The sequence below is a fragment of the Haplochromis burtoni genome, unplaced genomic scaffold (genome assembly GCF_018398535.1).
Source record: "Haplochromis burtoni strain Fernald_Lab_line unplaced genomic scaffold, NCSU_Asbu1 Contig_30, whole genome shotgun sequence".
In the NCBI taxonomy this organism is placed as follows: Eukaryota; Metazoa; Chordata; class Actinopteri; order Cichliformes; family Cichlidae; genus Haplochromis; species Haplochromis burtoni.
The window spans coordinates 2,950,198-2,972,446 of record NW_024582391.1 but is presented as its reverse complement, the minus strand read 5'-3'; the positions used below and the strand labels follow the sequence as shown (position 1 = coordinate 2,972,446).

The 22,249-nt window shown below is 42.1% G+C and overlaps 1 protein-coding gene across 15 annotated transcripts in view; it reads right to left on the bottom strand.

The window, feature by feature from the left end:
* The window catches only part of svila (supervillin a), a 77,196-nt gene that overhangs the window by 19,326 nt on the left and 35,621 nt on the right, over positions 1–22,249 (bottom strand). For 8 of the 15 annotated variants that reach the window (XM_042219266.1, XM_014332448.2, XM_014332451.2 and 5 more), the window contains 16 exons: positions 20,396–20,487; positions 18,799–18,862; positions 18,563–18,696; positions 17,754–18,483; positions 14,603–14,686; positions 12,869–13,738; positions 12,225–12,392; positions 11,571–11,605; positions 9,231–9,295; positions 8,494–8,630; positions 7,553–7,648; positions 6,800–7,106; positions 6,155–6,220; positions 4,920–5,409; positions 3,677–3,842; positions 1,772–1,904 (listed from right to left, as the gene is read on the bottom strand). In XM_042219266.1, the coding sequence (XP_042075200.1) occupies positions 1,772–1,904; positions 3,677–3,842; positions 4,920–5,409; positions 6,155–6,220; positions 6,800–7,106; positions 7,553–7,648; positions 8,494–8,630; positions 9,231–9,295; positions 11,571–11,605; positions 12,225–12,392; positions 12,869–13,738; positions 14,603–14,686; positions 17,754–18,483; positions 18,563–18,696; positions 18,799–18,806 (3,489 nt within the window). In that variant the 5' untranslated portion in view covers positions 18,807–18,862; positions 20,396–20,487. The remainder of the gene's footprint in view (positions 1–1,771; positions 1,905–3,676; positions 3,843–4,919; positions 5,410–6,154; positions 6,221–6,799; positions 7,107–7,552; positions 7,649–8,493; positions 8,631–9,230; positions 9,296–11,570; positions 11,606–12,224; positions 12,393–12,868; positions 13,739–14,602; positions 14,687–17,753; positions 18,484–18,562; positions 18,697–18,798; positions 18,863–20,395; positions 20,488–22,249) is intronic. The other 7 variants (XM_014332452.2, XM_014332454.2, XM_014332457.2 and 4 more) reach the window with 7 other exon arrangements.

Genomic DNA, 22,249 nt, shown 5'->3' with positions numbered 1-22,249 from the left:
AGCTGTCGAGCTGAGCAAACCTTGATAAGCTGCTGGAAACAAAAACAGCTGTGCCACGGCAGCTGAATATGTCTAAACAGAGAGGTGCGTGTCCTGTGCCTGACCTAACCCTTCCTTCAAAAACAGAAACGCAGTCAACATGCAGAGGAAAGAAATAAGGTTTATTTTTTTATTTTAAAAAAGAAAAAGTAAAGGACATGCAAACAGAGACAAACAGAAGAGTGAAAGTTTACATGTAACATGCAGTTAACTAGAAACAAAGGCCTAGCATGACTAAACACAGAGGCTACATTTTACAGTTCAGTTAGTACAACACTCACATGTAGCTGACAGTTTGAATACTTTTCAACTCTCAGAGAAAAGTTAAACTCTACAAAGTGCTCTCAGCTTTTCTCTGGAGGGGAAAGCCATCTCAGTATGCGAGTCATTCAGGCAACAAATAGGATTAAAATCCAACTTAATTAAGCTTCTTTAATATTCATAAAAAGTATAAAACATACATGAGGCAAAACTTCAAAATTTGGAAGTCAAAGGCTGCAAATACTCATGTTCAATCATGTGTTCCAAGTTTTTATGAGTGACTGGCTACTGTTTCCAAGATGCTCAAGTTTTTTACATTCTACATTTATATATAAAATAAAACTCTTAAACAGCAGGATTATTCTATGTCAACTCCCCCCAAAACTTATTTAGAGACTTGAGATATCCATTTCAAGTACCAGGTATACTATCACAAGTACAGTTATGTATAGTTTATTACATGGCTACATGTAGTAATACATTCATTCGAGCGGGGCTAAATGAATCAGAATTAAGTGAACAGCTTAGGAAGAGTGGCCCTATGAATATTATAGCCTGTGTGCTTTCACTTTTGCTACTCCAGAAATGATTCATCACAACGCAAAACTGCATTTGTGATTGTCAGCCTTGGGATTATATTACTATTATATAAATAGGGTTTCACTATTTATTAGAAATCTGATAAGCTAAAATGTTGGCATAACGTAAAAGTTACCCAAGTATTTGAACTGCGTGCGTTTAATTTCACTGCATTTATGCATTTTCGGCCTAAAATCAAATTGGATTTTAAAGGTTTGACGTATGAAAAAATTAGTATCCTAAAAAGAAAGGAAAGGAAAGAAAAAAAATGTTCATGATTGAATAGTGGCAGCCACAGGCTTCCATATTTAGGAAATAAAAACAGCATGCCCCATGAAGTATTGTGTGACTGATCCAGACACCACAGTATGTATTCTACTGCCAGGATAGAAGACATGCAGATTATCTCTTGATACAGTCCAAGAACAAAAACATGCAACAGCTGCTTGAGACAGAACAGAGAAAAGAGAAAAAGATCAAAAGACGCAGACAAAAACACGACCTCTCTGTTTAGAGATATTGAAAATTGTTACCATGTTCCTTGTAGCTCTGTTCTACAGAAGTGATTGTTTAAAGGGTATCGGTCTTTGATCAGATTTTTCTTTCTGTACACGTCAGCAATAGAAGATCGAGAACACCTACTGAGCGGCATGATCTCAGAGGTTGACACAGGAAATACTTGCTTTCATAATGCGACACAGTTGATCAAATCAAATTAACCAACTCACTGCATCACTTCTGCATTCAGGTCTTGTGGACACAAAGTAGCAGAGTCAGTCATGAATGCATGCTGCTATGACTACGTGCAAAAACATGAGCGATACAAGGGACAACCTCAGGCTTCTCTGTTGAAGTGCTAATTCAGCAGTGAGTGCTCACGTCAGGTGGTTACCTTCTTCTTGAAGCTCTGCTCCACCTCCCAGAGTTGAGCATTCTGCTCTGCTGCAGCAATCTTCACCACATCCTGCTTCTTATTGATCCTGTTCCTCCAGTCCTCCTCGCCACTCTTCTTTAACAAGGCGACTCTGAGTGGGGAAGGGGAGAGGATCATGAGCTGTAGCATACAAATAATGTTTTTCAGTTGAGTTTTTTGTAGTTAGAGGACACTTTTCAAAACAAAAAACCCGCAACAAATCCTTATTTTGGCTAGGCTTTCAAATTTAATCCAGAGCATTTATGGAAAACTTGAGCAATTTGTTTAAGAGGTGAGTTTTATGAAGATGATTTTGAGACACTTTGTCAAACGTGACATGACAAACTGTATGTTAAGGATGGCACAAAAGCAACTACACGCTGTGGTTTTAATGAAGAGCCATTGAGTTTGCAGCTGCAGGCAGACTCTTTATTTCCACATGTGCCGAAGAAACACAAAACCTTACTTCCCCAGAGCTTTTAGCCCAACCTGTCACAATAGTAAAGCCAACAAAAAGCAGCCATGCTCCTCTACATTTATGAATGAGAAGACAGCAGACATTAAACAGAGGCAGCGAGCATGTCGTTTAGGAGCTGCAGAAGTAAACAGTGTACAGACAGAGCAATGACAGCTCTGATCCAATTACACATAAACATTGATTAGAGAAGCCAGTCAGTGTAACAGGAGCTGGGAAAGCAACTCAAACCTCAACCCTGAATTTTTCCATCTTTTTAATAAGGAAAACTGGGATTAGGTTTAAAGTACTCGACAAGTCTAAAAACCTAAACGTGAGCAAGAACAGAGCTTCAACTATTGAGCTCTCATCTGTGAGCTGGGGCAGACAGGACCAATATATGCAAGAGGTCAGGGTCCTGGCTGTGCCCCACTTGCCCCCCCATCACAAGCACCCCTCTGTGACCCAGCGAGGAAATGTCCTGTTCTGCCCCCAGGGCTACACAGCAAATGCAAAAACAGGATGAAAGCAGCACTCAGTCCAACTTGCAAGCTGTATCTGGGATACAGACCCTTGCTCCAGAGAAATGCTTTGAACGTGGGAACGACACAAATTAGTCAAGACATGGTCAAAGAGTCAGATTTACGAGAAGCACAATAACTGGTACAGACTCCACTGGCTTTAACACCAGTTTACATGCAATTTTATTATATCATCAGTCAGTTTAGAGCATGATTAGTGTCCTATGTCTGCCAGTCAACTAGCACGAACAGCTCAATTATCCCAGTATGACATAACAGGACTTATGTAAGGATTTGCTCAGGAATCCAATACTCAGCTTTAGTTTTGTTATATAACAACAATGAAATGTAATGAAACTCATTCAATAGAAAAAAAAAATCTATAATTTCTTTATCATAGCCAGCATTTTGCTTCTGTTAATACTCCAGACTTCATCCCAGGAAGCTCAACAGTAAAGAAAAAAACCCTCTAATACCCTAAAAACTCCTCCCTCTTTGCCCTCATGATGTAATTTTGAGTCATCACATTTTATCCATTCTTAATTTAAAAGTAAAAGAGCTGATCACAAATGTGCTATGACTGATGACCATTCATGAATAATGAAACCATTGGTCCTAATCATTTAGCATTTTTATGCACCGACGCCCGTTTTCAGTGACCACGGCATTTTGTCTTGAAATACATGTCTTTTCTTTAAAAAAACAAAGACATTTAAACTTATTTTTATTGTTAATGAATAAAAAAAAAAATAACATGTAGCTAGCAGAGCAAACCGTGATTTCTTTTGCGTTGCTCTTGTAGGATTAATTTACCGAGAAACAGGTAAATGGTATTCTGCAATACGTGAATATGGTCAGACATGCAGTAAATATATATTAAATCCTATCTTAGCACACTTCCATGCTCACCTCTCTCTGATGGACATGTGTCGGGCCATCATCCTGTCGCTCAGTTCGTCTCCCTGCTCAGGTTGAACCGGGTCAGCTGGGTGTGCGTTGCTGTCTGTGTGCGGGTCTGCTGCTTCGGGGAAGCCAGATGTTGCTCTGGATGTTACCACAGTGGATTCCAGCAGGTCTGTGAGTGTGAGCGAACGGAAATAGTGAGAGGAGAGGGGGAGAGAAAATAAATAAATAAATAAAAATCAGTAACTCAGCAGCAACTCCATAAACATTAACTGTGACCGCTTGTATGATCTTTTGAGGAAAATACATTAACTAAGAATCGCTGTGTAGGGTGTAAACCCTTTGACATAACAGTCAGAGGTGTCACAGTGCAGACTGAGCATCTCAAAGCAGCATCGCAGCAATCATCTTTCATGCTCACCGAAATAATCCCGTCCACCTCGTGAGAAGCAGCAAAGACACTTTTCACAGCTTTAAACATCTCTGCCACAGCTGTAATCAAACAACCCACACTGGAGACTCAGGTCAACGCACTATTCCTTCCCCCTGCCCCGAAACAAGTTCCACAGTTCCAGTTTGACTGATTTCTATTTTCTGACAAGCCACATGCTGACACAGAGACAGTGAACGGCCCGGTGTTACTGCAGTGCTCAGATACAAAGGAAGCCTGAAAACCACAGTCTGAACTCAACATTTTCACTCAGACACACAGGAAGTGGTGTTGGATTAGAACTTGTTGACGGAAACCGATACCAACTGTTAGCATAGTTTGCTCTTTAAATTTTTAAAACCTATTTTAGTCTTCTGATTAGCTTCACTTTTTTCATTTATTTCTGTTAAACTCCAGTGTTCTACCCAGAAACGCTAACTCTGCATGCTAACCAAAATAAGCTTCCCATTTAACACCAAATTAAGTTGCAGGTGCACCTTACTAACCAAGATAACAACCTACTGCTAGCTTTAACCTACAAGTCCACAGCACTACCCTCTGATCCAAATATTTCCAGTTACTAAAAAAAAGGAAATATGCATCTATCCATTCATCCATCCTCTTCTGCTCTTCAGGGTCTATAACACATATCGCTGTTGAATGTTAATATAGACAAGTTACAGTTATCATTCTCCCCAAATCTTAATGTAAACTTGGCAAGTTTATAAACTTCAGTAAAGACAGAACAAACAGCAGAGTAGTTCAGGCAATAAAAAGCAGACTGATGCTTTTGAGCTCCTCCTCCTGCTGTTTTCTTACCTCCGCTGGTGGCCCTGCTCCTCTGGCTTTGCTCCTGGCTGTCCTGGAGCCTGTGGCTCTCTGAGCTCCACAGCACTTCCTCTTCTATCGCACTGTCTGGCCGCTGCTGCAGCTGCTCCTCCTCTGCTTCTTCCTCCTCTTCTCTCCTTTCTCTTCCACTCTGGGGCTGGGGCAGTGCTGTCTGCCTGACTGCTCTCTCAGGAGATGGCAACTTCCTCTTCCCCCCTCCCAGATCAATCTGGTCTTCCCCTTGGGGCAAAATGTGATGCCTATGGTGATCTGAGGATCCCTGGGACCCCCCGACTGGGCCGTCTGGTTGGTGAGGGGGTAGAGACCTGTCAGAGCTGGGATAGGTGGGCTCCACGCAGGCTGCAGTGGATATGTGGATGTCTCCGGCGTGGTCACTGGACACCGTCCCGCCTGCTCTGAGTGCAGAGGAAGACGAGGAAGATAGGTGGTGTCCAAACCGAGAGCCTGTGCCGTTTTGAAGCTGTGTAATGCAGACAGACAAAGAAGTGGGTCAGTTTGCTACAGAGGCTGAGAAACGGCTCGGGCAAAGTGCACACACAAACAATCGAGAGAATAACGCTGACTAATCACAGCCTGCCTGACTCAGTGCACTTCCTGGGCATCACACAGCAGTCTCTCTTAATGGTCAGCCCACATCACAAAGCCATGCCAGCAGCCGCCAACGCACAACGCATGACAAACACTTTCAGTTTATAACAACTAGGTTCATAATCCATAGAGGAGAACTAACCTGGCACTTCTGCTGAGGAACAAATGACAAGCAACAGAAAGCAGCCATGTCAAGGAAACTTGCAACATGTATCCATCCATTAACTCGCTTTTGCTTCAAATTTCTCTCTCATACTTCCCCCACAATCAAACTTTCAACCCCTGTGGCTGTAGATGGGAGTTGAACTGCTTTTGGTTTCCCTCTTCTTTGTCACAGAGACATCTTTTAAAGCCCACAGACTCGCTGATATGTGTGCTTCATCCATCCATGCCTCTTTATTGAACTGGGGATGATGACTCAGAGCTTTATCACAAGCTGGGCCATGCAACGTACATTCAGAATGAAATCACACCAATGTGGAGACGAGCCAAAAAAGAAAACACAGAGCGTGTTGTTCACAGAAATGGACGGTCATTTCTGAGAAGAGTGCTCCCGCTGTGTCAGCCTCCACTGATGCAGGCAAGTGGTGGTCGGTGACTGTTCAGAGGAAGCTTACTTGTAGGTCTTCTACCAGACTGTCACACAGCTCCTGCTCATCACTGAGGTCTACGTCTGAGAGCTCCTGGAGCAGAAACACCAGCATGCTGCAGTTCTTGTTTCATGGATTTTCTACTTTAGTAGCAGGAGTTTAATAATAACCCCTGCAAACCCACTGACTAACAGACAACATGTCATCATTGCAACTTCTCAATTTTTCCACCTTTAAATGTTTTTTTCCCTTTTCCATATATCATCACTTCGGTGCTCTCACATTTCTTCATTTTTCAGTGAACACTAGAATAATTCTGTCATATGATTCAATCCATGCCCATTTGAAACTCTGTTAACATTCATTACCCTTAAACAGCAATCTGCTCCCAGAGCTGGACAGCAGCTGTTTAGTTACATCATCATTTATATTCATTAACAGAATTTTCACTTTTCCTCTTGTGTTCTCTAAAAATATTAATTCACGTACTCTGTGCATAAGACACTGGATTGACAGAGTAAGTCATGACACATTATTACTACATTTATACTCCACCTTTGTATTGTGTTGCACTAACAGAGTGAATGTGTACAGTAAGAAAGCAAAGTTAAGAGGTCTTCTCCCAGTGAACCGAAGCACTGGAGAAACAAAGTGACCTTGCTGCTTCCCCACCTGTTCCATATCTCCCAGTGTGATGGGCTGTGTCTGGTAGCGAGCGTTGGCCCTCCGCTGCCGCGTGTCCCCTCTTGTGTGGGTGACCCTGGTTGGGGGCTGAGCCAGCCGGTTGAACAGCGCCATCTTTTCAGCCAGGCTGAGGGTGCAGAGGTCAGGCTCCTCCTGAGTCTCGCTCTGCTTTGTATCTTTTTGTTTTAGTGATGACGTCTGCGTCGGGCCCCGGATCTCCTTGGTATCCTGCGCCCGCCGGGCCTCCCTCACTTGCTCATGGGCAACAGCACTTTGCTGTGAGGATGCCTGCAGGCTGAGGAGGGGAGAAGACATCCAAGAGACAAAGAGGGAGAAGAAAACGGAGACTTCTGTAAGCTTGTGGGGAGCTCATGCAAGCCAGCGAGTGGCATGTCAGAGAGAGGATGCGGGTCTGTGTGCATTTTCTGACAGCCAATAAAAGTTGCCAACACAGAGCTAAAAAGGTTTGCTACACATGCAGGGTGAGTCATGCTCACCAAGCAGTGAGTTAAAAACCCAGACGTCCTATCTTAGCAATTAATTCATGTAGTTTCCTCCGATCACACATGAGGGCACCAAACCTTAAAACTGTGCATTAGAACTTTACCAGCAACTCAATCCTATAGTTTAAAACACAGTGAACGAAGAAAAACTGCATAGCAGCCAAGACTCAAACGTGTTAGTCAAACACCGCACTTCGATGTGAGCATACATATCCGTGCACACACGTCTGCTGTGTACCTGTATGGTGGGACAGTGCTGTAAACTAGGGTGGGGCTAGGGACGCGTGCTACGGCAGCGTGAGCGGACACCATTTGTGGCACGTGAGATGGGGCGCTACAGTGGTCAAGGACAGGGACACAGTCATACACACACAGAGGACAGAGAAGACAGGAAGGTGCAAACATGAAGACTAGGATGGTGGTTAAAGTTTCATGTAGATGTGAGGACAGTGGAAAAGTCAGAGGCACAGCTTTCTTTAAGAAACAATTTCACGCAGAAAGAAAAGTTTAAATCTACAAAAAACTGGTAACACCCTAGAACTTCATCTTCACAGCAAGGTCTCTCCACAGATGGATGCCTACACACAAGTGCACAGTTGAGTTTGTTCCACTTTGATAATCTAGGAGAACTTCCCTTTAGAGCACTTTTCAAATAGAACAGATGTGCATGTATTTGCTTTAATGCACTTAAAGATTTTACACCTCTGATTTATTGACCTGATATGTGCTGTCAGGAACACACAGATCTGTAGATGGAGTCTTAGTGGTCATCCCCCGGGGAGGAGGGTTGAGGTTTTGCTATTATAGCACCGGAACTATGCAATTCTCATCATACTGAGCGATTAACATTTTTGCTCCTTTTAGATAGTCTCCAGAAACATTTCTTTGTGAAAGGTTTTAAAATGAGTACCATTATAGTAATAAAAATTAAAGTAATGAGAATAAAAACCCACATGTGAAACATTTTCAGAGTAAAAAAAAATCATAAGGTTCTTAGTAAAAGGACTTGTGTCACATTTGTACTCACCATGGGCTCATTTTCAAGCTTACATTTATTTAGTCATTCTTTCTGATAGAACTATATAATTATACACTTTCTCTTTGCCTATCAAGAAAGTAAGTTATTGTTAGAGGTGTCTTTCACATTACATAGCATCAAACAAGGTGACAGAGCCTTACGTGGCTGCGATGACTACTTCCTCAGTTGTGACCGGCTGAGTTCTGGATCGATCTTGTGTCCGTCTTAGTCTCCTGTCCACAGCGGCATTCCTGGACCGCAGTTTAGGAGCTCCGCCATCGACGCTCTTCTCCAGTTCCTGGATGGAGATAATTAGGGTAAACATTGGTCATCTTTAGAAATGAACACAGCTGATTACATAAACTGTACAGACCTCCTCTGGTCCTTAGCAGATCTTGCAACTAAATAAATAAATAAAAAATTTAATTGCTTTTTTTTTTTTTAAAGCAAAATGAACAAGGAAAACTACCTGCACCTTACTGCTTCCATATGAAATAAGAGCAACATCTGAGACTCTACAGGCTGAGAAATGAACAGGCTTTGGATTGAAGCAACACTGAAGAGGACAGAGACACAATTCTTCCACAAAAATGTGAGAGCCTGACACAATCATACAGAAAAGGTTTTCTTCAACTCCTTCCTGCTAAAAGTGATTCCAGAAGCCGCTGAATTATGGCACAAATCATTTCAGGAATAAGGCTGGCTCAGTTGTGACTCACATCTGCAATCAAAATTTCTAAATCCTCAAAGTAAGAGAAGGACAGGAAATTGAAATCAGAATACTTTATTAATCCCAGAGTCTGCAATCGTACCCATAACTGGAATGAAGTTTTTCCTCAGCTTGGAAGCTCGTACTCAGACAATATAAGATGCCCAACAGGCTGAAGTCAAAACTCACCCTGAAGAGAGAGCGCTTAGCTGCGACGCTCAGCTTGGCCCGTTCATCTAGCTTCTCTTCATCAGCTGCAACAAAGGAAAAAAAAAAGTTTGAGTTAGAAACCAACTCTAACTACATAAATTCTGCTTCACAGTTCTCTGTATCATCTATACTTTGTTTTACGTTTTTTTTATCTTAATATTTTATTGTTTTATGCCACTACTTAAAATTTCTACCAAAGACACTAAAACACCAAATTATATTGCCAGAAAGAGCAAATAAGGTTTGTAATGTGATTATTTACATATATTTCTATTCATACACTAATGATTCTGACACGTGGGGCGATCGTGGCTCAAGAGTGGGGCGATCGTGGCTCAAGAGTGGGGCGATCGTGGCTCAAGAGTTGGGAGTTCGCCTTGTAATCGGAAGGTTGCCGGTTCGAGCCCCGGCTCGACAGTCTCGGTCGTTGTGTCCTTGGGCAAGACACTTCACCCGTTGCCTACTGGTGGTGGTCAGAGGGCCCGGTGGCGCCAGTGTCCGGCAGCCTCGCCTCTGTCAGTGCGCCCCAGGGCGGCTGTGGCTTGCCATCACCAGTGTGTGAATGTGTGTGTGAATGGGTGGATGATTGTGTATAGTGTAAAGCGCTTTGGGGTCCTTAGGACCAAGTAAAGCGCTATACAAATACAGGCCATTTACCATTCTATAAAGTGTACACTTTGAGTACACAAAATAAAAACAAGGGTTTCAACAAATGTCCTTGAAACCACGGGGTACAACTTTACAGAAACAACAGAGACTCTTTATTTCTCCATGAACACCAACACACTCCAGGCTTCTTGCATAAGTAACCCTCATTTCCTCCTCAGTCAACAATATCCTCCTCTTCCATAGCTTTGCCCACCACTTCAACCCAATAACAGCTCTGCATGGCTACGAATCTTTGAGTTTTATTGACCGTACACAGTCTCTTGTTGCGAACTCAGTGCTAGTTCAACCCTGTACAGTATGTACAACGCATTATACTTATAATATCGCATTAAACTAGTATTAGCTTAATTAGCTAGCTTGCTCTAGTTTAAAATGTACTAACAGTGGTTATTTCAAATGACTGTAGTCACTAGTCGCTGATTAAAGATCCTGCTTTAGTCTACATATTTACTAAATTATAGGTCAATAAAAAACAATGTTATGCAGTAACACTGACATTATTATAATATGCAAAAAACTGAAGTCACTTTAAAAGAAACTGAACACTTTAGCACTCTAGCTAGCTTTGGATAAAAATGGTAACAGAAGAGCATCTTAAGATGATAGGTACATTTATGCTCGATAAACCTTTCCCAATAATCTAATTATTTAACACACAGAAGTATGACAACTATTGTGTGATTCCTATCAATCGTTATTAACACCATCTGGCTTAATGGCAGGGAAAAAACAAACAAACCACTAAACCCGTCACTGGAGTCACTCAGGAGACTATAAAAAGATGGACAGGTGTGGGGAATATACACGCTTTATTCTCTGCAAGACACATGCCATGACATCATCAAACAGCTATCCCTTTGACACTGCAGTGCTGAGCTCTGGCCTACATAATACTCGCCAAAGCATCCCGACGAAGTCATGTTTATAAGAAGCAGATGAGCTGGCTCTGCCCTAAGCGGGGCCACAGTGATGTTATGCTACTGTGAGCACCATTAATGACTCTGTAAACTCCACTTCAAAATATCACGCTTTCATATAAAATAAAGATGACCTAAAAAAAAACAGATTTAAATCACCAGGCCTCCATCCTTGTGTTTATTACTGAAGCCACTGAAAACTCATTCTGTTCACTTATAGATGAGTGCAGCTGTAAATAATCAGTAATGCTGTTTTCATAGTTAGTCACTGACCACTGAACTGCAGATACTACTACATGAACCTATGCAGTTATGATACAGAGCAGATATAAATGGAAAGGCAGTTGAACTAAAGCATGAATGTAACTGCATTCTTTTTCCATCCTCGTGATCTCAGCAGCCATCCAAAGAATTATAAAAGAAACTGTGCTGTATCAGTCTGCGGCATGACAATGTGTAGCGTTTAAGTTGGCTCTCATGTAAAATTAACCAAGAAAACCCTGAAACTGAAACAATGTCCATGTGATTCAGCATTTCCACACGGACGTCTACAGAAATATTAGATGTGGTTATTTTAGTTCATGAGCTTTACTTTTGTTGTATGATATCTATACCGGAGTAGAAAATAAGATGCAATGAGCCTTGCATTATATCCACTTATTATTATTATACCTACTTACTGTTACTGTATTCTGAAAATCTAAATCTGAGGTTAGTGAGAAAAACTACTTACCTTCAGTAGAAGCAAAGTCTGAACTCACACAAGACCTTCAAAAGCACAAAAAGAAAAAGGTGATCAGTTCGAAGCATATGTATAACAATAAAAAAGGTGAGTAAATCAGTGGCGAGTGGTTAGAGATAGGAAGGCTAGCGGCGTGCTGAGAAAAGCAGTAGTTTGTGGTATGCTGGAAATGTTACAGCTCGCGTTAGAATTGAAAAAAAATGGAGAGAAAGCAGACCAAGCTAGAGAATTAGACAGCATTACATTAGTCTGCTCTGATCCATGGTCTCGGGACTTGATTACTGACAAAGGCCAATTCATGCGTCCTCACTGTGGTCACATGTGATGACCACTGCCAAGGCCCAATCAGAGGGACCTTTGGCCTTTAAGCTTCCTTGTTTGCTAATGTCGTTAGAATGAAAATCAAGGAGAGGGAGGGTGTTTAGGTCTGTATATGTGAGCATTATTCTCACTGGCCTGTTTCACTGTGATGATATTGATATGACTATGGTACCTTGGTAGAGACTAATATATATTTGATTACAGGTCACCCGAACATGACTAAAATCAACATTTCGTTGCATTCCAAATTAAACAAAGTTGTGATTTCTTTTAACATGCATGCGTTTCACACTCAGCCGTGCATTCTTGAATCCAGAGCAGTACCTATCAGTTTCATGGCGCTCAGCAGAAGTGATGGGCTGTGTCCTAAACCTCTCAGAGGTCTTTCTACTCTCCCCAGGATAGATATACTGCCGGGGCCTGCGCCCCCTGTCCCTTTCCCCTCTCCATGGGGCCTCGTAGCCCGTCAGTGCCCTGCACTCCTCCATTTCACTGGAGGGGCCATTCAGGGAGAGGGATCAACAGACAGAAAACCCAAAGGAAAGAGAGAATACAGAGTTGTCAGGGAGAAATAGAGAGGGACATGGTGCAAAATAAAACTGTTTAAAAGCAGAGGTGTTGAACATTCAACCACACCTCTGGTTTTTAAAATCGAGCCTATGAGCAAGCCCATGCAGATTTTTTAACAGTTTAAACACACACACACACGAGCCCCAGGCAGTATCCAAACAACTCACAGTGCCATTAAAGTAGAGACAAACACCGTACTGCAGGACTATTAGTGTTAGCAAATTAATGCATGTATGCCATGTCTACAGATTAAATGAACCACTGTGCTTGGGATGTTAGCATCACACCAGACGTAGCTGCTTGTTAGTCGTTGAGTAGCCAGATGATGTTAGGTAATAAGCGTCAGAGTCACAGCAGCCAGCCAGCGAGTACAGGCCATGCAGCATTTTACCACCTACAGCTCATTCCTGCGGCTGGTTGGAGGAGTGGTGGTGTTCTCCATGTAGGAATGTCTGAGCTGTGCGACAGACACCCTGGTGTCCTGGTGACTCTCTCCATTACTCAAACTTTCTCCTTCTCTGACCTCCTGGGGTTCCTTGGTTTGGTGTTGCAAGGTCCTCTGATTGGGTCCTCGCTGATTTCCAGCATCAGACACGGATCGACTCAGAGCTGTGGTGGAGCTGGAACTTCCTGGCCCTGTGTGAGATGTTCTGGGCTCAATGTGGGTCGCAGCCGGTCTTTTGTGGGCACGATCAGCGTTTTCCCGCTCTCTGGGTCGGCGCTCCGCCGCCTGCAGACAGGAGGTATACTCTGCTTCCTCCCGTCTTGGTCTGCCTCCAAGTCCCCCTCTAACAGGTTCCTCTGCTTCAGCCTCTCTTTGCATCCTGTACACGACCAGCTCCTCCTCACCTCGCCCTCTCCATGGGTCTTCAGTGCTCCTCTCTCTGCGCCGGATCTGTGAAGGCAAGACTGCTTTTCTGCTCCTCAGAAGGCCCTCTGTCTTGACCGCCTCAGCCTCACCAGCTTCTTCCTCTTCCACCTGCTGTTGCTGCTGCCCAGTTCTGGATGTAGAACCAGAGGTCATGGACAAATAACTGGGGTAATTGCCAACTTCTTGCCCTCCCTGTGGACCAGACTGGCTGTGCTGAACTTGTGGATGATGGTGGGAGTAGGCCTGCTGTGGGCCTAGTGGGTCTGCGTGGTAGCGTGTAGAAGCCTGGGGCTGGTGCTGAAATTGTCTGCGGTACACTAGGCCTTCTGTAACATTTCCGAACTCTGGGCTCTTCTGGCGGCCCTCCTCCCTGACAAGCCTCTCCCTAACTCTGATTCTTCAGGGAGACAAAGGACTGGTTAACATTTGGAAAACATCAATAGGCAAAGCATAGCTCTCATAGAAGCTCAGAAAGATGACTTTGATTGTGATCCTTTGTGTGTCAGCCTTTGAGCACTAAAGGAGGAGCTCAGCCTCTTGTTTGACATTAGGGCTGGACACTGACAAAGCATGCAGATTTTATATTTGGATGTAAGACCAGTATAAATACTGGCTCAGATGTTTAGTCTTCCTGACTCAAATATTTCATAAAACCATAAACATACCATACAAGCCAGATTAAAACCAACATACATCTTTGCCTAATATGAACTGGTTTAGAATTATTTCCAGGCTCTCTCTCACACTGGCAATAATGGTTAAATTCTTACTGAGCTCTGATTCTTGAAGAAAGTATTCAAAAACAAAACACCCACAACTCACAAATCCAGTCACCGACAGCATAATTGTTAAAAAGGCAATACTGTACTAGCATTTGTCATTGTTGATATAATATGATCCATCACACAGCTGTTACCAAATGGGGTTTAAGCTAAACACAGCAAAAGGTGAGTGAGAAATGAAGTTATGGTTGGAAGCCAAGGGGACTGGAGCTGGTGACAATGAGGATGAGGATGACTGTTCAGCAGACGTCCAGAGCTCAAAAGCAGAGATTATTAACCATTCGCCTGCCGGTCAACTCAGGACCCTAAGTGAGTAAATGCAGCATCATCACAGAAATTTATAATAATAATAATATTTAAAAAACTGGAGCCCTGTAATGAGCTGCTGTTTAAAAAGCACAGCTCACAAGGGTTGGTCCAGATGAATGGGAACATGGTAGATGATAACTGGGGGTGAGAAACAACCAGCCTTGGTCTACCTTGAAGGCCAGTTGATGAGGGAGTGGGTGTCGCCTTCAGCATCAGTCTGGAGGAACCAATCAGTACTAAGTTTCGTCTTTGCACTGCACCAAGAGAAACCCAATGGGAAACGTGATTGACTGGGCAGTTGGGTCTGAATTCAGTGTTGAGGTCTTTTTCTTGAAGCATATAAGCTGAGACAAAACTATATTACACACTCCACTGACTTCACATTAAGACTGACTGAAGAGACACTGAGTTTAGCAATCAGCACAATCCCAAGAACACAAGTTTAACTCCCACACGATACATTTAATTGCCACAGTAAAAATATGAATAATAAGTCTCATATTTAAGGCTTGTTGAATTATGACCAATGGTCAGACAGTGCAGTTATATTACATCAGATCTTATTACATAGATAGATAGCATCTATCTATAGATAGATAGTGTTATCAACAAATGAGTGTATCTGGAGAGAGGGCTCTTTAAATGTACGCCTCTGTAGCTGAGGTTTTATCTGCAGAAGCAGATATTCAAGGGAAATGCCATCTCACTCCACCAGAGCCAGATGAGTCATGCTGGCCCTCTGATGCTGAGTAAAGGCAAACAGTGTGAATTTTTCACTAAGCACAGATCAGAGTTCAGCAGAACTGGAAAAATGTTGATCAGTTATAAATACATTAAGAGATTAACTGAAGAATGAAGGGAGGAAACAAAAATCAGTTTGTGAAGCAAATCTCTTTTTTAGGGATACAAGAACCTGAATTTAACAGCTCACTACACAACACAAAGTCATATCTGTTAGCCTTGGATTCAAGTGGGGAAACAGACCTGATGCAGGTCATGAGGTAGAAATGTTTTACTTGAGTAACTGGAGATTACAAATTACAGATAGTCTTCTGACTGGACCAATCAGTTTGGCTCTTCCTCAACTATAGCAAGCCTCACGTCTCTGTGTGGAAACATTTCAACTCCTAAGCAAATCGATAGTTGCAACAGAATTAATTTTGACCAGCTGACTGAATATTTAGAAACCTTAGACAGTCTACTGAATAAACTGCTAGCTTCCAGTACTGACACTTGTGGTTCTGTAAGAATAATAAGTTATCATCTGCGTATAAACGTATCGTGATTTATTGTAGATTATACACCTTTGATGAGGCTATTCTGTTGGACTGCTGCAGCGAGCGCCATTTGTGAAGCAAAGATGTTAAAATCCTTAAGATATCCACTTTATTGTACAGCACTTAGGTAAACACTACAACTTGGAATTTTGATACTACTACAAAAATAACAAACTAAACTAAACTGTTAGTGGATAATCAGTGCAGCTCTGCACTTAGTTTGCAGAGCTGTGGCTTGGGTGGTAGAGTGGGTCTACAAACTGAAGGGTCACTTGATCCCACGCTCTTCCAAGTCCAGAATGCATGAGACTTGCAGTAGAAACTCTCATTTGTTGAGCTTGAGTGCTCAACTTTGTGGAAAGGCACTATATAAGTACCGTTACAGTTAATTGTTGTTTTGATTATTTTCTGTCACCAGTTCCAGAAAGTTTCAATGCTGATAAAGGAGATGAAAATGATCGTGCTGGAATAAAAGTGCATCAAGCTTTTGCTAATGATGACATTTGGGTTGCTCTGAACATTTCACTACAAGAGCTAAAACGTAGCATTTCATGTTAGTCTCCCACACATCCAATGAAAAAGGAGAGTGGAGACACTCCTATTTTCTTGTTTCTCCTCAGGGTTCACTGGTCTTGATCAGACCCAGCTGTGGGTCAGAGATGTAGCTGTGGAGTCACACTGAGCTGCCCAGTAACACAACACCCTCCCTGCACCATGGACACACATACAACCTGGCCAAGTTTTGAAACCTGAGAGGGAAACTGAGGAAAAGAAAGAGGGGGCAATGCAGAGGGGAACACAAATGGATTGGGAATAATGTCCCGGACGGATGTAGAAGCAAGGAATGCACCTTCATATGTTTGTTTGCAGTGGAACAGTGCAGGGCTGGAGCCTGGTCATGATCTGGGTTGGGCAAGAAACAGGGGTGCATACACTGATTCTCTCTTTTCCAACAGTTGTGGAGCTGAAACAACTCTTAGTACGTCCCCTCTAAAGAGCTGCTAGCTCAGGTGTTTTAATATTCGGGTGTCATTTTTGTCCTTTTAGCCACCATTTAAACATACAATTAAAGGATGGACTCACAACGACAGTGTTATCCATTCCTCCCCTTAGGCAAATGCAGTGTATCATTTTGGTGCACATGCTAAAGTACTATCTACAACTTAGTAAGAGATCCTCTGTGAATCTGAAAAACACCCCAATTTGTTCTTCAAGACATCCACCTGAAATCTCTAGAATAAACATACAGCACAGAACAGCACAGGCAGACTAATCTGCCCAGTTGTAGGTGACTGTGGGAGCTGGTCTGTTCCAGAATGAGCTCGGATTGCATGACCTTGTATCAAACAAGAGTCCTGCTAAGAGAACGACCTTGGACATGTGGAACGAACAGAGCAACAGTGACAGAAATAGATGGAGAGATGGATCCATCCTTTAAACACAATGCAGTGTGAACAGCTGTTAAAGCTCTGGTTCTGGTTCAAACCCCATGTTTGTATGTGAAGGGGATCTTGGGAGCTTAATGCAGAAAAAGCCTCCCGAAACAAGGGACAATTTATGTATAAAGTAAAATATGAAACCCCTCAAAAATCTGGAGTCACGTAGAAAACTCAGGGTTGTCCATTTTCAACCAAATCAAACTTTAAAAAAAAAAGAAAAAAGGTTTGCTACAACAATGTGTCTTCCTCCCTCCACAAGTCACAACAAGCTAATCTTGTTGTGACACCATTGTTACAATTTAACAATGGTGTCTCAGTTACCAGCAGAAAAACATGGATACATCTATGTTTCTGCAAATGCAGTGACGTCTGACCTTTTTCATTCCATGTTGTGTTGAGAGTGTTGCTGTGTTAGAGGGAGTACTGCACACTTTGGTATGAAATTTGATCTTTGCTTTTTTTCCAAACACAAAAACAGTTAAAGTACCCCAAAAACTTTAGCAAAAGTGTATTTTACCATTGTTATGTATAAATGGATTTATTAAAATAAAAAAATAAAAAAGATCTACCCCCAACAAAAACAAAGATGAGATCAAAACACTCACCCCTGTCTGCTGAGGACGTTCTGGGCCTGCTGCTCAATGAATAGGTCACCAGGAGACGCACCATGTTTAGGCGAGGAGAGGGAGGGGTGCCTGCCTTGCTTGGGTGAACTGGGTGGTATGCCAGTCACTGTGTAGTCTTTTGCAGGCACCTTAGCAGAGGAGGACGATGATGTCACATCCATGTATGAAGAGGAGGATGGAGGCTCAGGCGGAGCGGCCCTGCGCTGATTCTCCAGGTTCATCAGCCTCTCCCTCTCTGAGAACAACTCCACCCTGGTGTGACCAATATCACAGCCTGGGTCTGGGTAGCCGTGTGGCGGAGCTGAACGGCCTGCTCTTGGGCTAGTAGCTAAGGTACTGGTGTAAGCACTTAGGGTGATATCTCTGCCTTCCTCTCCCACCAGCTCCCCTCTATTACGTCTCTCTGAGCAGTCCGACTCTTTGTGAGAGTGGGGGTAGCGGGAGTGATGGTCCAAGTTGGGTTCCTGATCCAAAGAGATGCCGTAGCGTTCGGCCAGCTGCCGGCGCCGCTCTGCCTTGTAGCGGGCGATGCGTTCAGCCTTGGACTCCAACTCAGGAACACCTTTGGTCGGACTCGAAATGTGAACTGGCTCAGTGTGGATGAAGGACTGAGGCTCAGGCCTGCATCGAGCTCTGGACTGGCGCTCTGGAGCCATCAACTGCATTTCTGGGCTTTCAAATCCCTCCATGCCATAACGCTGAACGGTAACTGGTGCAAGAATAAACAAGTCAATGTCTTTGTTGTGTAGAAAGAGACACGATAGTCTGTAGTACTGTTCTTGTCTCACCAGCACAGGGGTCAGAGGCCCTAGTGTATCGTGGAGTGTCCTCCTCCAGAAGCCGGTTGGCCACCAAGGTAGGCAGCAGAGACTGATGTACTTCACCCTCTATACCCTCCAAGCGCCGAGCAATGCGCTCCTTTCTAAGCACAGACAGAAAGGGAAGAGTCATCTTTACACATTATTATCCTATGTAATATTATCTTTATTACTGTAGCATATTTATAGATGCATCATTATCTCACCTGTTCATTTCCAAGTCACTTGTGCTTGTGGTAATGCCCTCAAATAGTTTCCTCAATTCAGAGACTTAACAAAAATAAATAAATAAGCAATAAAATCAGTACAGAATAAGCAGATCTAATTAAATGTTTAATTGGTCTAAGATGACAAATTCTGGATAGATTTTGGCTCACAGGAAATATTTGTAGACATGCTTTGGTAATCTGTAATATGAAAACATACCACTGAGCTCACATATACATATTATCATAAAATCTTAGTTTGATTAAATCATTGATGTTATATGTTTAATGTTTCTGAATCATTTCCAAAATACTATTTTCCACTAATCGACACAGAAAATCTCACAAAACCAACTTACAATTTATGTTATTTAAAAAATAAAACAAAAAAACCCCATGAATAAACCCTCCTGAGACCACTGGTTTAAAAGCCCTTATGAACTCGGATGCGTCTTACTTCTATCAGTGGTCCAAGCTGGTTTGAGTCCACCCATGAATCAATGAAATTACAAAAGCACACCCACCCGTCTATATATAGACTACACAAGTCAATGTCAGCATAAAAACCAACAGGATCGTCTGCATCTTATAAGACAGGATTGCAACAAGGCACAAAAACAGGAAAATTTCTAAAGGGGGGAAAAATTCTCAACCCATCAACGATAAAAGCTGGGAAGCACCTAAATCTGGCTGCCCAGACTTTGGTTATTTACAATCTTACCAGAATCTATAGCAACAACAATTGCCAAACACCAATGATCCCCATCTAATGGAGCAGAATGGCAGAAACCTCCAAAACAAAGGTTTGCCAAGTTTCAAGGATTGTTCTCAGGAAAGCTTCTGACATTTCACCATTTCACTTCAGAGATACTTCAGCCAAGGCAAAAACGTCTGCCTTTCATTTATTTACATAAAAAAAAAAAAAGAAAAAACATAGTTTTGACTTTGTCAGTGCAGAGCATTGTATTGTAAGAACTGCAGAGTAGGATGAAGCTGATCTGTGGAGTGATGGGTTCACCAAAGAAACAGCTGATTGTAATTATTGTAATTATTTGTCACAACATAAAAAGATGGATCATCCACCCACTTCTGCTCCTCTAATCCAGGATCACTGCCGTTTCTCTGTACTTTATTTTTAAGAAAAGGTATATTTCAAATATTCAACACGTATTCTCTAGTGAATGAAGAAAAATCAAAAATCATATTCAAAATGTTTACTTTTGATTTGATTACTTACCATGTTACAAAAGTCCACAGAGTTTATACATGAGTCAGTTTATAAATGGCTAATCAAAAGTGTCTTCAAACTTATGTGTACATTCCAGTGTGAACCACTACAGGATCTTTATTGGAACTTACATTTTGCATTAAATAAACCCTGTCAAGAAAACAAGTGCAGCATAATAACAGCAGTTCATACGTAACATTTTGCAAAGCTGGGCCTTGTAGCAAAACTGGTTTTACACAAATCTTGACTTAATTCCAACCTGGCAAACAAGCTGCTGTTACACAACAGCAACTCTGAAAAACTGTGGGAACATTGACAACGTCAGAGTCAAAAATAAATAAATAAATAAATAAAAATCACTTCACTCACCTTTGGGGAGATTGGCCAAGAGACTAACATCTATATCCTTGGCGCTTTTGGCTGGGTCGTCCTTTTCGTCACAGGAGAATTCTTTCTGGAAGCTGAGGGGTGCAGAAAAAAAATACCAACTCTTATTGAAACAGGGCTGAGCTGTGGGAAACTGGATTTGTTTACATTGTAAGCAGTTGTGAGGGGCTCACTGAATCAATCTGAATTTGATCAAACACAAATCACTGAACTATTTGCTAGAAGCGTGGTCGGTTTGAGAGGTGGTCAAGAATCTAATCAGTCAGTGGATTGCGGATGAAGCTACAAAAGTATGCAATTAATCATCCGAACTGTGCATTTGGAAGCGAGACTGTAAATTTCATCAACTTCTCCATCTCCAAATATTTATCTAGATATTAGACATTTCTGACCCGTTAACACCCCGAGCCTCGCAGATATGCAGCAAATTTCTCTCTCTCTCAAAAAACCCCACAAAAAACCCCAAAAACAACATATTGAAGTCATTTATGGATTTGATTCAAAACCACAAATTTGCAATATAGCTATAAAAGAGCTGGCAGCAGATTACTGCTGTGAGGAAACAGTCAAGAACTGGGAAAACCCAACTCGCTTGAACTCTGTGGCTGCTGTAAGGGACAGAAACCACGGAGTTGTGAACACCCTGATACACGCGTGCATGGTGGATCCTTTCTCATCACAACACCGGAACATCTCTTTTCATCACTACTTCTTCATCTTTAGATATGCTCACCATGCATGCAAAGTGCTTTCAAAACAAAACAACAAAATATTTTCAAAAAAAATATTTTGGCACCAGATTTTGGGCATCGATGTGCCCAACAGTCTTATAAGTGTAGTGAAGGAAACTTCACAGATTAGAGTGTTAATAAGGAGGCCTGATTGTGTATTTGACAAACAGCCAACAACATTATTGAGCATAAGTTAGTTCCTCACCCATCTGAAGTACTGTCTTAATAAAGAAATTTACATTAAAGAGAATATTTTTTAATGTGATTCATGTATGAGGAAGAGAACACAGGTGTGTATATGTGGAGCTCTGATCATAGAAAGAGAGAGAAAAGAGAGGAGAGGGACACGGGAGAGACCACTGCGAAGGTTGCTTCTTAGTTCTAGAATGAAAAGAAAATAACGTCTCCAAGAGAGCCAGAGCTACTTCGTTTATGTGCAGCAGTCTGTATCAGCAAGTGCGTGTATTGATGAACAAGTAAAGCAGTGTTGTGCAATGTCATTGTTCCTATTCTTTATTGTATAGTATGGGAAGAGTAAGCAAACAAAACATGGAAAAAGGAAAAAGATTATCCCGGTTGTGAGGTTGACTTACGGTGCTGGATTTGTAATGAGAGGAACCGCTGATAACGGACAAGGTGCGACTCTTACAGTTCACTGTGCATTACCATCAGCAATTCTGCAGTATTCAAAGTCACTACTCTGCATACAGCACTGTGCCTTCAGCTAAATTCTTCAGTCGTTCTTGAGGCTTTTAAAGTGTTTCTTTGCACTTTGGTTTGCTTTTTCACTCATTTTCAGCCCAGTCCTTCTACACGACCATCGCAAAGGAATGCTTGTTTGAGCCATTTAACACTGACCTAAGAATCATTAGAGCATAAAATGGGACCCAACTTAAGGGATAACCAGTGTTGGGTCTACAGATAACAGACAACTTAAAGAACGAACTTAAATTATTTATTTAGACAAAATTTGTTACCATTAGCCTGTGGCAAAAACACATCATTCTTTTTAATTTCGTGACCTGAATCTATGAAAATGTTCAAGATAGCACAAGCATAAAATAGCATTTTTGCAGGAACAAGGTGAGAGCTATTAGCTGAACAC